Here is a 13704-nt window from a genome sequence, read left to right on the forward strand (position 1 = left end):
AATTATGAATACTGATGCTTTTAAGTTACTGCGCTAACATTCGTACAAATAAAATCTGTCAATAATGTGTCACTGTAAATATTTTACACTGTAGTGTGAAAAAAACAAAAATGAATGCGGTCGACTCCATATTGCTCCGTAGAATTAGTTTTATCCAGAAATTAAATGGAAAAGGGCCTCGGCACATATTTGTGGTTTTTCGAAAAATTTCCAAAATGGCTTGGGCCTGTATTTCTGATGAGCCTGTGTTAAAAGAATTTGTATGGAAGTCAATGGGTGCTGACTACCATCATAGAAGAAAGAAACTCAAATAGGAGCTACATTTAGAACTACATTAAAAAAAAAAAAAAAAGTTTGCTGGTTGTTTAAACTATTCATTTAAAATGAGTCGAAACAATATCTAATTTTTTTGGGACAACTTAATTGTTTAATGTTCAATCCACTTAAATATGTAAAAACGATTAGGTCATTTAATGCCTTCGTGTAGGGACAACATAAAGTAGTTGTGTGGAACCCAGCTATTTTTACAGTGTAGCGAAGGGTAAGTAGTAAGTGATGACAGAATTTTCTTTATTTGGTGAACTATTCCTTTAAATAATTGGAAGTTTGGATATTTTAAACCTTATTGACTGTTGTGCTATTCAGTCAGGCATAATGCAATCAACAACTTTCCAATGTAACTTTTTTAGTTCAAAATAAAAAGTGGTAATGCTGTCATAAAGCAGTCAATCAGAACATTTATATTGTTCAATAAATTGCTATTTTGAATGAGACTTTGAACCAAAAGATTGCTCTTTGTGCACAACTTCTCAGAAATAGAAACCCATCAACCAGCTACATGCCACACAGTATCACTCATTTATTTTTGTTGTGACTTTGACTGATGTTGATGAAAATCTCAGATATAAGTTAGAGCTTTTATCAAATATCTTTTGTCGCTTCATCGAATCCCTCGAGGACTAAGAGCGCCGTGTTAACTGTGCTATAGAAAGAAAGAGTCAAAATAGAAACCATTTAATTGTTCTCCACACCTCAGTCTTGACCTCGCAAACAATTGTGGCTGCTATTTGCAAGTTTTCGGTTATTTCTTGCAGCAGAAGTCAAAGGAAGGAAGAGAAATCCACAAATAGCACGCTTGCGCTCCGCTCTCTGAAATAGATGAACTGTGTCTGTTTTTGAAGCTTTGATATGGTTCAATCGTTTGCTGTTCCTGAAGGTTAAAGAATCAAGTGAGCGCTGTCAAAGAGAGTATCTTTGAACAGAAATCAAAATGCTTTCCTGTGCAATATGACACATGTATCCAATAAAAGAGCCGCGGTGCATCCGGAGACTAAACGTGCAATTGTGTGTGTGTTATAAAGGTCTTTTCCTGTCATATGGAATTCTGTGCTCCACAAATCTAAGTTTTTATAACGCGTTACTGTGGATTTAAACTACATTTTATATTTTGTTCTTTCAAGATATATCATGCTTTATACAGTACTATAGGGCTGGCAGATTTGACAGAAATCTCAGATCCTGATAATACAGTACGGTGAGGGAAATAAGAATTAAACAAGTCATGTTTTTCCTGGAAATAATATTTTTAAAGGAGCTGTTGACATGGCATTGAGCCAGATTTTAGTAAAAAAACAACAACAATACAACCATAAAAACAAAGCAAAAGATACTGAAATATACTTGCACATTTGATAAAAAGCTTATTTTATTTTTATTTTTTTGCTTATGAGAGTTTAAAGGCGCCTCTTATATGGAGAATGAAGTCACATGCATTTCTCAGGTATGAGTTTTTCCACAGACTTCAACAGAGTGTTAAAACCTTGATGGTTCTGTGGGTCTCGTCTATCAAATCTGATCTTTAATTAGTATATTATATTGGATTCAAGTCAATAGGCTTACTTACTACTTTTACCTTGATTTTTCTTTTTTTTTTTCTTTTTTTTTTTTCCATTGTTTTTGAAACCCTCTTTTGATGGACTCTAATCCAGAATGCTCTATGTCCCAAAATACAACACTGTACAAGGTGAGCTACTGAGCAAACTGACTGCTCTGGAAAAGCCAAATGGAGGCTTGGTCATTCTACAGCTTGATTTTCTTTCTCTGAAGGCATTTGAGAGTTTCCTTGGCTGTGTTTTGGGTCATTGTTTTGCTGAAATGTCCACTCTGATTTCATCTTCATCATCCTGCTAATATAGATGTTGGTCTAAAGCAGCTGATATCAATTTACAATGCTGAAGGGCAGAGGTTTTCTAAACAAGTACTGAGAGATTTCAGCTGCTGTCTGGGCTTTTACTGCCTTTCTTCATGTGTTCAATACTTCTCCCCTGCACCGTTTCATTTTATTGCGCATAACTTTATTTGCAAACTAATTAGATTGTGTTCTTTGCATATATGGATTTCTGTGTTTGTTACCAACATCCGGGGAAAATTTTAAGTCAAGAAATATGTTTTCTGAGAAAAATGGTGATGTATTAAACAGTTAATTTCCCCACCGCATATCACAATATAGTAGCATTTCTGTAAATTCAATCAATTTATAGTTTATATATAAGGATCACATGTAAAGGACGTTACATTTTAAAGTATTTACTTAGAAATGTACTCATTCATGTGTGATCATATTTCAGGGTAAATATAAAAATAGAAAATGGGTAGAAATATAAAATATCAAACACCTCAGAATGATTACCGGTCTAACATAAAAATAAAAATGGCAGATAGAATATGTGGACATTTTTAGCTATTTCTGAGCCTAAATGTGTAACAATCTGCGGAATTGGTTTTGGGAGTATCGTAACTTAGCTTAAAACTTGATATAAAAATAATACATTTGAAACTTATTTAAGGTTTACAACATTGCAAATCCAGTTAGATACACTTGTTTGGTAAACAAAGCAAGTTTCTTATATTAAATACCTACTAAACGACAGAAAATGTGACTTTACAAACTATATTGTGAATAAATCATATGAATATTTGCATAATAATGCAAATATTCAATAATATGCTTGATTTAATATAAAAACTGTATAAATCTAAATGTATACTGTAAATAAGTAGACCTATTCATTATGGGTTAAAAAACTTTGGATTTCTGCACGATTTCGTCTGGGCCTAAAAATCACAAAATACGGTTGCACAGTTTACCAGTACTATGGTAGTACCGTGATACTATGGCTCCAAAATACTGGTGGTGCCACTGAAGTTTTATCTAAAATACATAATGTTGCATGTGGAAGTCACTAATACGCTCACTGGTTTGTGCAATAGACTATTTTATTTGAAAAGTCTCTGGGGCCCTTTAAGGTTGCAAACTGTAGAATTCACGCCTTTTATGGCAGCCTATTGCACTTCTAATGCTTCAGTTAGAATCGGAATCATTTCTGCTCCTGTCAATATAATTTAGTAGCTACAACAACCACAACCATTTCAATTTTTGATAAGACTGAAAAAAAAAACTATAGAGACAGAAAACTTTAAAGCAATTTTTAACCGCTTCGTAAAGCCTAATTTGGTTGGAAAAATGCTAATTTTTTTTTTTTTTTTTTTTTTTTTTGTATAATTTGTATCTTAATTTTAATGTATTTTGTGTTGGTAAGTTATCTACAAAATAAACAAAAAGAACAAATAAATTTGAGGTGAAATGACATGCAAATACTTTTTTTAATAATAAGGCAACCATTATTTCAACTTAAGTAGGCATATTATAACGTCATATTTCTGACTATATTCTTTATTTTATGGGTTTTACTTGTGAATTACAGTATTGCAAAACTACTTGGTGTCACAATATATCAGCTGGTATAGTATCGCAACATGAATTAATGGTATCATGACAACCCTACTATGCAAAATGTAAGAAATGTGCTTTTACGATTAAAACTCTGTCACGATGCTGTTAATCCCATTTTTGTCTGCATCCCTGTAATGGTTTATAATTTTGTGCTCATGTAAAGTATGAAAAAGTATAGCCATAAACTGTCTGTTCTTGACACCACAATATAAAAGAGACTTTTTATTTTGTTCATATGTGCTCTTTCTTTCTCTTTCAAACATGCACACATTCTGCTCTAATGTAATTTGAGTGGCACTATAAGCCCCTGGTCCGAGTAATCCTTTTCCCTCTCTCCACCTAATGAATATTTAAAAGACTCTGTGAATATTTAAAACAATGAGCAAATATTCAAAAGGCTCCGTTTGGTCATGGCTATATTTGCGGTTGAGGGTTTGGTTTTTCTTTTCAGATGGCTAAGCACCTTGAACAAATGTTTAGTCACAGTCAGGTAACCCCAAAAATTGTGCTTCATATTGTAATACGTTGGTTTCGTTTAAGTCAGAGTACTATTGAAAAGCAGTGAATCAATCTGAATACATTATTTTCAAGTCAAGGTTAAACATTTTCTGGCTTTGTTCTTGCAATACAAAAGTCATGGGTTTGATTTTTAAGTGAAAACAAAAACTGCTTATAGATTTAATAATATTTTCATTTTTAGGAATGCTTCAATTTATTATTCACAGTCTTTAAAAGTGTAAGTAAATTGAAAGTAAAGTGTTCTGTAGTGCAATCATTATGTACGTGTAGTTCTTCGGTTTCGAAATTCTTTCATTTTTATTATATTTATTTTTGTTTATTAATGCTTGAACTGGCCATACAAGAACAACAAATGGACAGATCGCGTACATAACTATGAAATAAGCTATAAGCAATAGTTACCTATAAGAAATAGCTATAAGCAATAGACACCTTCGATAAAATAAAATTGCACTGAAGTGTGCAATTAAAATATTACAAGAGAAAAACAAATAATAACATGCAAATGATGAGAGTCACGCAACAGTCTGCTTTGTGTTCTGATTGATCTGTCATCTGTCAGGCTTTTACACTCGTGGAATTTACATGCGAACGAGCAAACAATGCTGTTTGAGGATCATGGTATAGCCATTTTCATACACTGATCTCTTATACCCACACTTTCTTTATAGGGCACCTTTAAGGAAGGAAATGCTGTATAATTTTATTCTGTTGCATTTAAAATGTGGGTTTGATTGTTAAATCTTGTGATTTAAATGTTCAGGTGACAGTAAACGATACACAGCTCTGCCTCCATGTGGAAAAACATTTCTGGCTTTAATAGATTCTTGTATGTGTGTTTGTGTGTGTTTGTGTGTGTTTGTGTGCGTGCGTGCGTGCGTGCGTGTGTGTGTGTGTCAGCGGGCCATAGAGTTCAGCACACCAGCCGCTTCCATAACTAGATCTGTCGAGTCTTTTATATCTTTGGCCTGGCCTGACCACCACAGACCACACTGAATCAATACGTGTGTGTGTGTCTGTCTGAGTGTGTGTGTGTGCGCTTGCGCAGACTTGCTTTTATTTACTGCATTGTGATCAATAACAGATATTATTTTCTGTCCACATGTTTCTCTCATTCTTTTTAAAGTGTCATGATTTTCTGTACATGTGCTTGATTTCAGATATGACTCGCTCATATAAATGTAATCACAATTCTGACTGATGCACGAGCTGCTGACTGTGGAAAATATACAGCCTTTCTTTCTCTCTCTCTGTCCTTTTTTCTGTCCTTTCTGTCTTGAATGAAGAAAGGAAGGGAAGGAAAGGAAGAATCAAAAAGAAGAAAGAAAGAAAAAAGAGAGAAAAAATACTTCCTTCTTTCTCCTTTTCTTTTCCCCATTCTTCCTTTGCTTTCGATCCTCGCTTTTTCTGCCTTCCTTCCTGCCTTCCTTTATTCATTCCTTCATTCATTCATTTCTTTTCTTCTATCCTTTCCTCTGTTCTTTCTTTCCTTTATTAGTTTCTTTTCCTTATTTCTTCATATTTCTTTTTTCTTTCTTTCTTTCTTTTCTTCATTTCTTACCTTCCTTCCTTTCCTCATTTCTTTTTTCTTTCTTCCTTTCATCTCTTCATTTCTTCAGTTTTCTTTCGCTCTCATTCTATCCTTTCCTTCCTCACTTCCTTTTGTTTCTTCATTTATTTTCTTTGTTTCTTTATATATTTTTTTCTATTTTCTTTCTTTCTAATAATTTTCTTCATTGCTTTCTTTATTCCTTTCCTTTCCTCATTTCTTGCTTCCTTTCTTTTCTTCATTTCTTCAGTTTACTGTCTTTCTTTCTCATTCTTTCCTTCATTTCTTCCTTTCCTCATTTCTTTTTGTTTTTCATTTCTTTATATTTTACTTTTTTCTTTATTTCCTTTCATTTCTTTCCATCATTTCTTCATATTTTCCTTCGTTCCTTCTTTCCTCTCCACATTTCTTTTCTTCCTTTCGTTCCCCAATTCATTCATTCAGTCTTTCATTTCCTTTTTTGTTTCTTCTCTTTCTGCTCTTAATTTTTTTATTCCTTTCTTCATTTCCTTCCTTCATGGAGCAATTTATTTTTCCTTTCTTAATCTTCTTTCTTTATTTCCTTGCTTCATTTTTTTAATTTCTGTCCTTGCTTCCTTTCCTTATGCTGTTTTCCCCTTCAATCCTTCCTTCCTTCCTTCCTTCCTTCCTTCCTTCCTTCCTTCCTTCCTTCCTTCCATCCTTCCTTCCTTTTCTAGATATTTGTGTCTGTCTGTCTTCCCTGCCTTTTTTTTTTTTTGCTGCTCCTCTATTTGGCATCCTTCTCTGTTCTTTTTTTTCATTTGAGTAGATTCTCTTTTATGTACAACTGCTTAACATACTTGTTTTCCTTAAGGGAAGTGTGTGTGTGCGCGCGTTGTCCTTTCGTAAGGTCCTTTATATTTTTAGTCGGACAGGAGATGTAAGTGTTAATTAGAGAGCAGAAGGCTTTTTGTCGACTGACAACCCTTTTAGTAATGAAATAATAGTGTTGGGGGGAGTGTGGCTTATTGCACGTTTCTGACTTCAATTACAGCCAGGATGCTTTTTTTTTTTTTTTCATTCTTTTTGAGTTATAGAAGAGAATTTCTTTCTCCCCCCTTCCTTCGTCCCCCCAAAACTATCTTTGGGAAAATAAATAAAAGGATGTTCAGACAAGAGCAGAGTGATTCTCTTAAATAGACATCAAATGTGAGAATTTCTGAAGGCTGCTTCCATTTTCAGAGTGGCTGCAACAAAAGATCCTGCTGTAGTTTCCACTTTTTGGAAAAAAACTGCGGATGCTATATGGAAATGTTTCTGTGAAAACAGTTTTATGTTCATATTTCAGAAATGTGCCATCTCTGTCTATATTTGTGGAGCTCTAAACTTGCTTTTATAATGGATATGCTAATTATAAGAATATTGTTGAAGTGATACAAGAATGTCAATAGTTTGTACACTGTCATTCAAAGTTTCAGGTATTATTTTAAAGAAATCAATATTTCAAATGAGTGTTTTTCCTTTGAACTTGTACCTTTTAAATATAAAGGCATCTTGTTTTTAAAAAATATAAAGCAGCAAAACCATAAAAAGAACTTTATATTAATTAATACATTTTATTTATTGATTTATTTTTGCATTATTCCTTTGTTTGACAGAAAAGTGGAGTGACAGGAAGTGAAGGGGGAAAGAGAAGGGGATAAACTTTGGAAAGGTCTATGAGCTGGGATTCTAACTCGGGATACATGAAGCGCTGTTGTAATATGTTGACACATGAACAAAAATTTGTTTAAAAAAATGTATAAAATAAAAATGTTGCAGCAAATCAAACTTTATTTAGCAACAAATCAGTATATTAGATGGGTTTTAAAAATCATTAAAAAATGAGTTTAAATGCAATTAGAAAGCAGTCATTTTATATGTAAATATTATTTCTCAATATTGTTGTTCCTGGTTCAATTTTTGACTAAATAATTTAGCTTTTTCATTCTGCAATAAAAAATAAATAAATAAATAAATAAAAAACATACATTTTAAAATATAAAAATGTCAGTTTCTTAAATTTGTAAATATGTTACCCTGGACCACAAAGTCTTAAGTGTGCATTTTTTTTTATTTTTATTAAGAGTTATACATCACCTGAAAGCATAAATAAGTTTCCATTGATGCTTACTGAGATCAAATTATTAAAAAAATTAGAGGTTCAAAAAAGCATCAGAATATTGAGAAAATGGCCTTAAAAGTTGTCTATCAAATACTTAGCAAAGACCATAATTCAAAATTGAGTTTTTATGTTTACTCTAGGAAATTTACAAAAAGCTTCATGAAACATTATCTTTACTTAATATTCGAATGGTTTTTGGCACAAAATAAAAATGTATTATTAGGTTTTACAACAGAAGACATAAGACCTTAATATTAGGTTAGCTTTAGGTCATCAGCATCTAAGAACAATGATGTTTTGAGGTCCAATAATGATGTGAAATGCTGTTAATATATGGTTGATTTTAGGTCGTGTTGGAAAGTGACCAAAATCCAATGTCGAGCCAACATCTTAAACTAAGGTCATATTGATGTCAAATACTGACATTTATTCGTCAAGTATGGCAATCAAAATCCAACGTCTGAAAGACATCATATTGGTTATGTCCACACAATGTCAAGTTGTAACATCATTAGACGTTGATAATTGGTTGTTTTAAGGTGGTGTTGCAAAGTTACCAAAATGCAATGTCTCTCAGACATTGGACATTGACATCGGCCTGACGTTGGGTTCTGACATCATCCAAAATGCCAAGTCAGACTGCATCAGTTCAACAAAAAAATACAATAAATAATCCTTTATGTTAGTTTCATAATCTAAAATTCATTGGTATTCTCACTCAGTCCTACTGTAAATGACTTCTTAGTTACTGAATTAGAACTGTAACAATAATCAATATATCGACTTATTGCACAACACATGGACATGAGCTCAATCATTTGTGGTGATGCAATATATATCGCCCATACATAAAAACCAATTTTAGCTACATTTTAGCTGATTGCGCAACATCTCGATCTCTATTGCAGGTGTCAGTGTCAGTATGGCTAAAAAAAACACTGTAGTATTCACTATAAATTACTATAGTATATGTGGGTGTCTGACAACTGAAAATAGCAGTAGCAGATAGTAGCAGATATCACAGCCTCTTTCTTTTTACCTTGCATTTTTTTTTTTAACATTTATTATTATTTATTTAGGATATTTATTTTCACATTTTGATTCCAATACCTAAATAATTAATTGTTAAATTGACTATAAATTACATAAATATTCCTAAGAATAAAGTATGCTGTGTTCTTTGGAAGTGTACTTGCATTGTGATGATATTATATTGTGATTCTGGCATTATATAATGATGAGTGCCATAAAAGGGTCTTAAAATGATGATAATAATTATATCGTTTATCGTAATTTATTTTGGTTCAACATATCATCTAACAAAAAATAGATATCGTGACAGGCCTACACTGAAGGTCTGTTTTGTTCTTCTCTGCAGTCACTTGTTAAGATTTTAACTGCAATCACAGTCTGATTTCAGCAGAACTAGCATTAGTGTGCACTTAATTCTGCCGATATTCATGCTCAAAATAATATGCTTCTCTTTCTCTTTCTCCATCTGTCTCTCAGGGTGGACCCCATCTCATACGACACTCCCAAGCCGGGTGGCCACACACGTTTTGTCTGCGTGTCGGACACACACTCGCGGACAGATGGCATCCAGATGCCTTACGGGGACGTTCTGCTGCACACGGGGGACTTCACCGAGCTCGGCCTGCCCTCCGAGGTCAAGAAGTTTAACGACTGGTTAGGTAAAGAGCTGCGATTAACCACCATTTAACCCCCTGGCATCACGGCTGACCCTCGCACACGCTGCGTTTAGCGACGTGTGAAGTGCTGCTGACAGGTTTTAGTGACTGAGGCTAATGGTCAGAAGAGTTTCTGCTTTCAGCGTCCGTCAGCTAACAGAAGGTGTTCAGTGGAGTGTGTGAGTGTGTATGTGTGCTTCATATTGCTGCTTTTATAGTAAGGCATTCTGGGTGGCATAAGTCATTTTTGATGTCTTTGTTTTGGGCTTGTCATAGTAAAATTTCTTGGATTATTAAACTCATCCTTTTAGAATGAAGTAGTTCTCTTTTAATTTCTCAAAAGTGCTTTTATTAAGAATATTAGATATGAAACAGGCTGTGCAAATAGCGTTCTATAAAATATATATTAATAATAATAAAATAAGATACAAGTAAAGGATTAGTAAAATTGCTAAATAAGAAAAATACTCCTCATTTATGCCACAAAATCAAGTTTTAAAAGTTTTTCAATGTGAGAATAAAGTTATTTTAAAGTCAAATCGGTAGTTTGTGTATAAGGGTAGTGTGTCTTTAAAAAATGTGTAGTAGCTCTGCTTATAGCTCCCCTCGAGTGATTCAACAAGAAGAGGCAATACACAAGAACTAATAATTATACAAAGGAACTATTAGTGCTTAGAGAATTCAGTGCTGGAGTAATGGTGTGTTTTTGTATGTGTTTTTTTTAAGAGAGAAAAGAGTGTTTCTACCGGTGGTTTGTCAAGCCCACTCACCTGTGTGAGGGACAGAGAAAAACTATTATTTTTCACCAGAAATACATTAAATTAGGGCTGCAACTAACGATTATTTTTTTTAATAATCAATTAATCTGTTGATTATTATTATCATTATTATTATTATTATAACAGGACTAAAATCTTTAGATAGTGCACAAACATGTTGTCCTTGAACATCCCTGAGCTATTATAATAATAAAAATAATCAATAAAAAAATAAATTAACTTAGCAGTTTTGTCCTGTTTTCAATCCAAATATCTATAAAAAAAATCTTAAATCAAGACACGTACAGTACTAGACAGATGAAATAACACAAGAAATTATGTCTTGTTTTCTGGAAAAGAAAAACACGTCAAAATTAAGTGATTGTTTGCTTAAAACAAGCAAAATTATTTGTCAATGGGGTAAAAAAAAAAATCTTAATGAGATATAATCTCAAACAGAAGTTTTAAGCATCACTTACTTTTCTCATGCCGCTATTTCTTGCCTATATACTGTCTATATATTAATTAAATTTATTTAAGACTTTTTTTGACACTAAAGTGTCAGGAGAGGTGCTTCATTTGTGCAATCTATTTTCATCTGATGTAGACATGGTGTAAAAATTATTTAGTATTTTCTACAAGACATTCTAATTACAGATTCACAGGAGAGCAATGGTACTTCATTAGCAGCTAATTATGCTTATTTATGTAGGGTTAAATTCAACATGATTTGAAGAAAATGCGTAGAATACAAATGAAGACATGTTCTAAAAAATCATTTTCTTTTTGTTACAAACCCCTGATGTTAGTCTAGGGGGAAAATGGCTTTGACATTTAGTGTACAAGTCAGAATTATTAGCCCCCCTGTTTATTTTTTCCCTCAACTTCTGTTTAAAGGAGAGAAAAAAAAATTTCAACACATTTCTAAACATAATAGTTTTAATAACTCATTTCTAATAACTAATTTATTTTATCTTTGCCATGATGACAGTAAATAATATCTGACTAGACATTTTTCAAGACTATTCTATGCAGCTTAAAGGGACATTTAAAGGCTTAACTAGGTTATTTAGGTTTACTAGGCAGGTTAGGGTAATTAGGCAAGTTATAGTATATCAATGGTTTGTTCTGTAGACTATCGGAAAAATATGTAGCTTAATGAGGCTAATAATTTTTACCTTAAAAATGGATATTTAAAAAAATAAAACAAATAAGACTTTCTCCAGAAGAAAAAATATTATAAGACATACTGTGAAAATTTCCTTGCTCTGTTAAACATCATTTAGGAAATATTTAAAAAAAGAAAATGAATTTAAAGGTGGGCTCTGACTTCAACTGTACATAGTGAATGAAGTGCAAAGACAACCAAAACAGATATACCATGCTTTTATTTACAATTCCCAAAGTGAACAAAAACAATGAATTAATCAAAAATAAGAAAAAGAAGTTAAGGCAAAAATATACTATTTACAATATGTACAATATTGACGGAGGGACGGGGGAACAAGAACAAGAAAGCTGGCAGAAGCGATGTGGGGGACGCTAAAGAAAAGAAAATGACAAGACCCAAACAATATCTAACTTCCCAGCTAAATATAACTAACTAAATGAAAACAAAATGAATAAACACACAATGAGGTTTTGTGCGTATCCTAATCTTATTCTGTCTATCCAAAAGTACAAGGGGTGGCGCTCGCCCCTAATCTAATATACTAAATAGTAGTAGAGTAGTCCTAATGTACTAAACAAGAGTAGTCCTTTGTGTTGCAAAATGCATGTCACGTGACCTTCTTACCTGTCCGAATCGTGCAAGCCTCGTAAACCATGTGACAAATGACTAAAAATAAAAAATGTTAGATTTATGATAAATGTTTTAGGTTTTTACATAAGCTGCAATTACAGGCAGTTGTGTGCTACATTATAAAAATACATTTCAATTGCTCTTGCTATTTTCAAAAAAAAAAAAAAAAGTATTGTGTTTTTGAGGGAAAGCCTCAGATGATGCCACATGTGGCTGTCACGGATGTTCTGTCACACACTGAGTGATAGATTTGAGATTAAAACATCAATCCTGACTTTCATAATTCTGGTGAATATATCTTTTTGGAGACCCATGGTGCATGACGCTATCTTATTAGTTTGAGCTGTAGCACAGTGTGAATTAAACACACACAAAATCTGATATCAAATGGTAGCATCCTTGGAGTTTGTCATTTGCATATGGAGCGTTTTTCTCTCCTTTTAAAACGGATATTTTTTTTTTTCAAGAAATTCCTCTTTAAGTGGCTTTTTTTGTTGTTGTTGATGATGATTTTGGCGAGTCATAAAGTTCCTGGTATGTAAACTGCAGGGTGTTTTAGTTTATATATAGCTTTTGATGAAAACTACTTTTAAGTGGTGTTTGTTTACTGATGAGGACTGAAAGAGCTTTGCAGAGCCAAATAAAAACTCATTTAAAGCTTTACCACTCATTAGGAAATACTGTGGTGTTTGTTTATGACCGTATCTGATGGCAAAAACATTTCTTTGATTTAACCCGGGTATTGAATAATTTACATATTTGTGTACAATTGCAAGAATCACAATTTTTTTGCTTTATATAATTATTATTTCTATTGGAATGACCAAAGAACGTTTTGCATTCATATTTATGTTACCTGGGTGCTGAATATATTGCAATTTGACCATAAGAAACTTATCAGTTTCGTGATCTATTGCAATATTGGTTTTAATCACAATTTACACACACACACACACACACACACACACACACACACACACACACACACACACACACACACACACACACACACACACACACACAGATGTTTTACAGTGTGAATCTGAAACGTATTTTCAAAGGAAAACAATTAGATCTTTATCATAGGCCTGTAACATGTCTCAAACCGACAAAAGAAAAAAAAAAAACCTAGTAAAGGTGAAACAAATTATCTCTAGAACAGACCTATGGCGGGCGAGGCAGTGGCGTAGTAGGTAGTGCTGACGCCTTACAGCAAGAAGGTCGCTGGTTCGAACCTCGGCTCAGTTTGCTGCTTTTATAACCCCTGCCTTCGCGTGGGTTTCTTCCGGGTGCTCTGGTTTCCCCCACAGTCCAAAGACATGCGGGACAGGTGAATTGGGTAGGCTAAATTGTCCGTAGTGTATGAGTGTGTGTAAATGTGTGTGTGGATGTTTCCTAGAGATGGGTTGTGGCTGGAAGGGCATCCGCTGCGTAAAAACTTGCTGGATAAGTTGGCGGTTCATTCAGCTGT

General features: G+C 33.3%; 1 protein-coding gene across 19 annotated transcripts in view; it reads left to right on the forward strand.

Moving 5' to 3' along the window:
- Positions 1-13704, forward strand: part of mpped2a (metallophosphoesterase domain containing 2a) — a 264905-nt gene that overhangs the window by 159891 nt on the left and 91310 nt on the right. For all 19 annotated transcript variants that reach the window (XM_087259312.1, XM_087259313.1, XM_087259314.1 and 16 more), the window contains 1 exon segment: positions 9496-9677. In XM_087259312.1, coding sequence (XP_087115438.1) covers positions 9496-9677 — 182 coding nt within the window.

This window comes from Danio rerio, chromosome 7 (assembly GCF_052040795.2).
Source record: "Danio rerio strain M-AB ecotype USA chromosome 7, GRCz13ab, whole genome shotgun sequence".
NCBI lineage: Eukaryota > Metazoa > Chordata > Actinopteri > Cypriniformes > Danionidae > Danio > Danio rerio.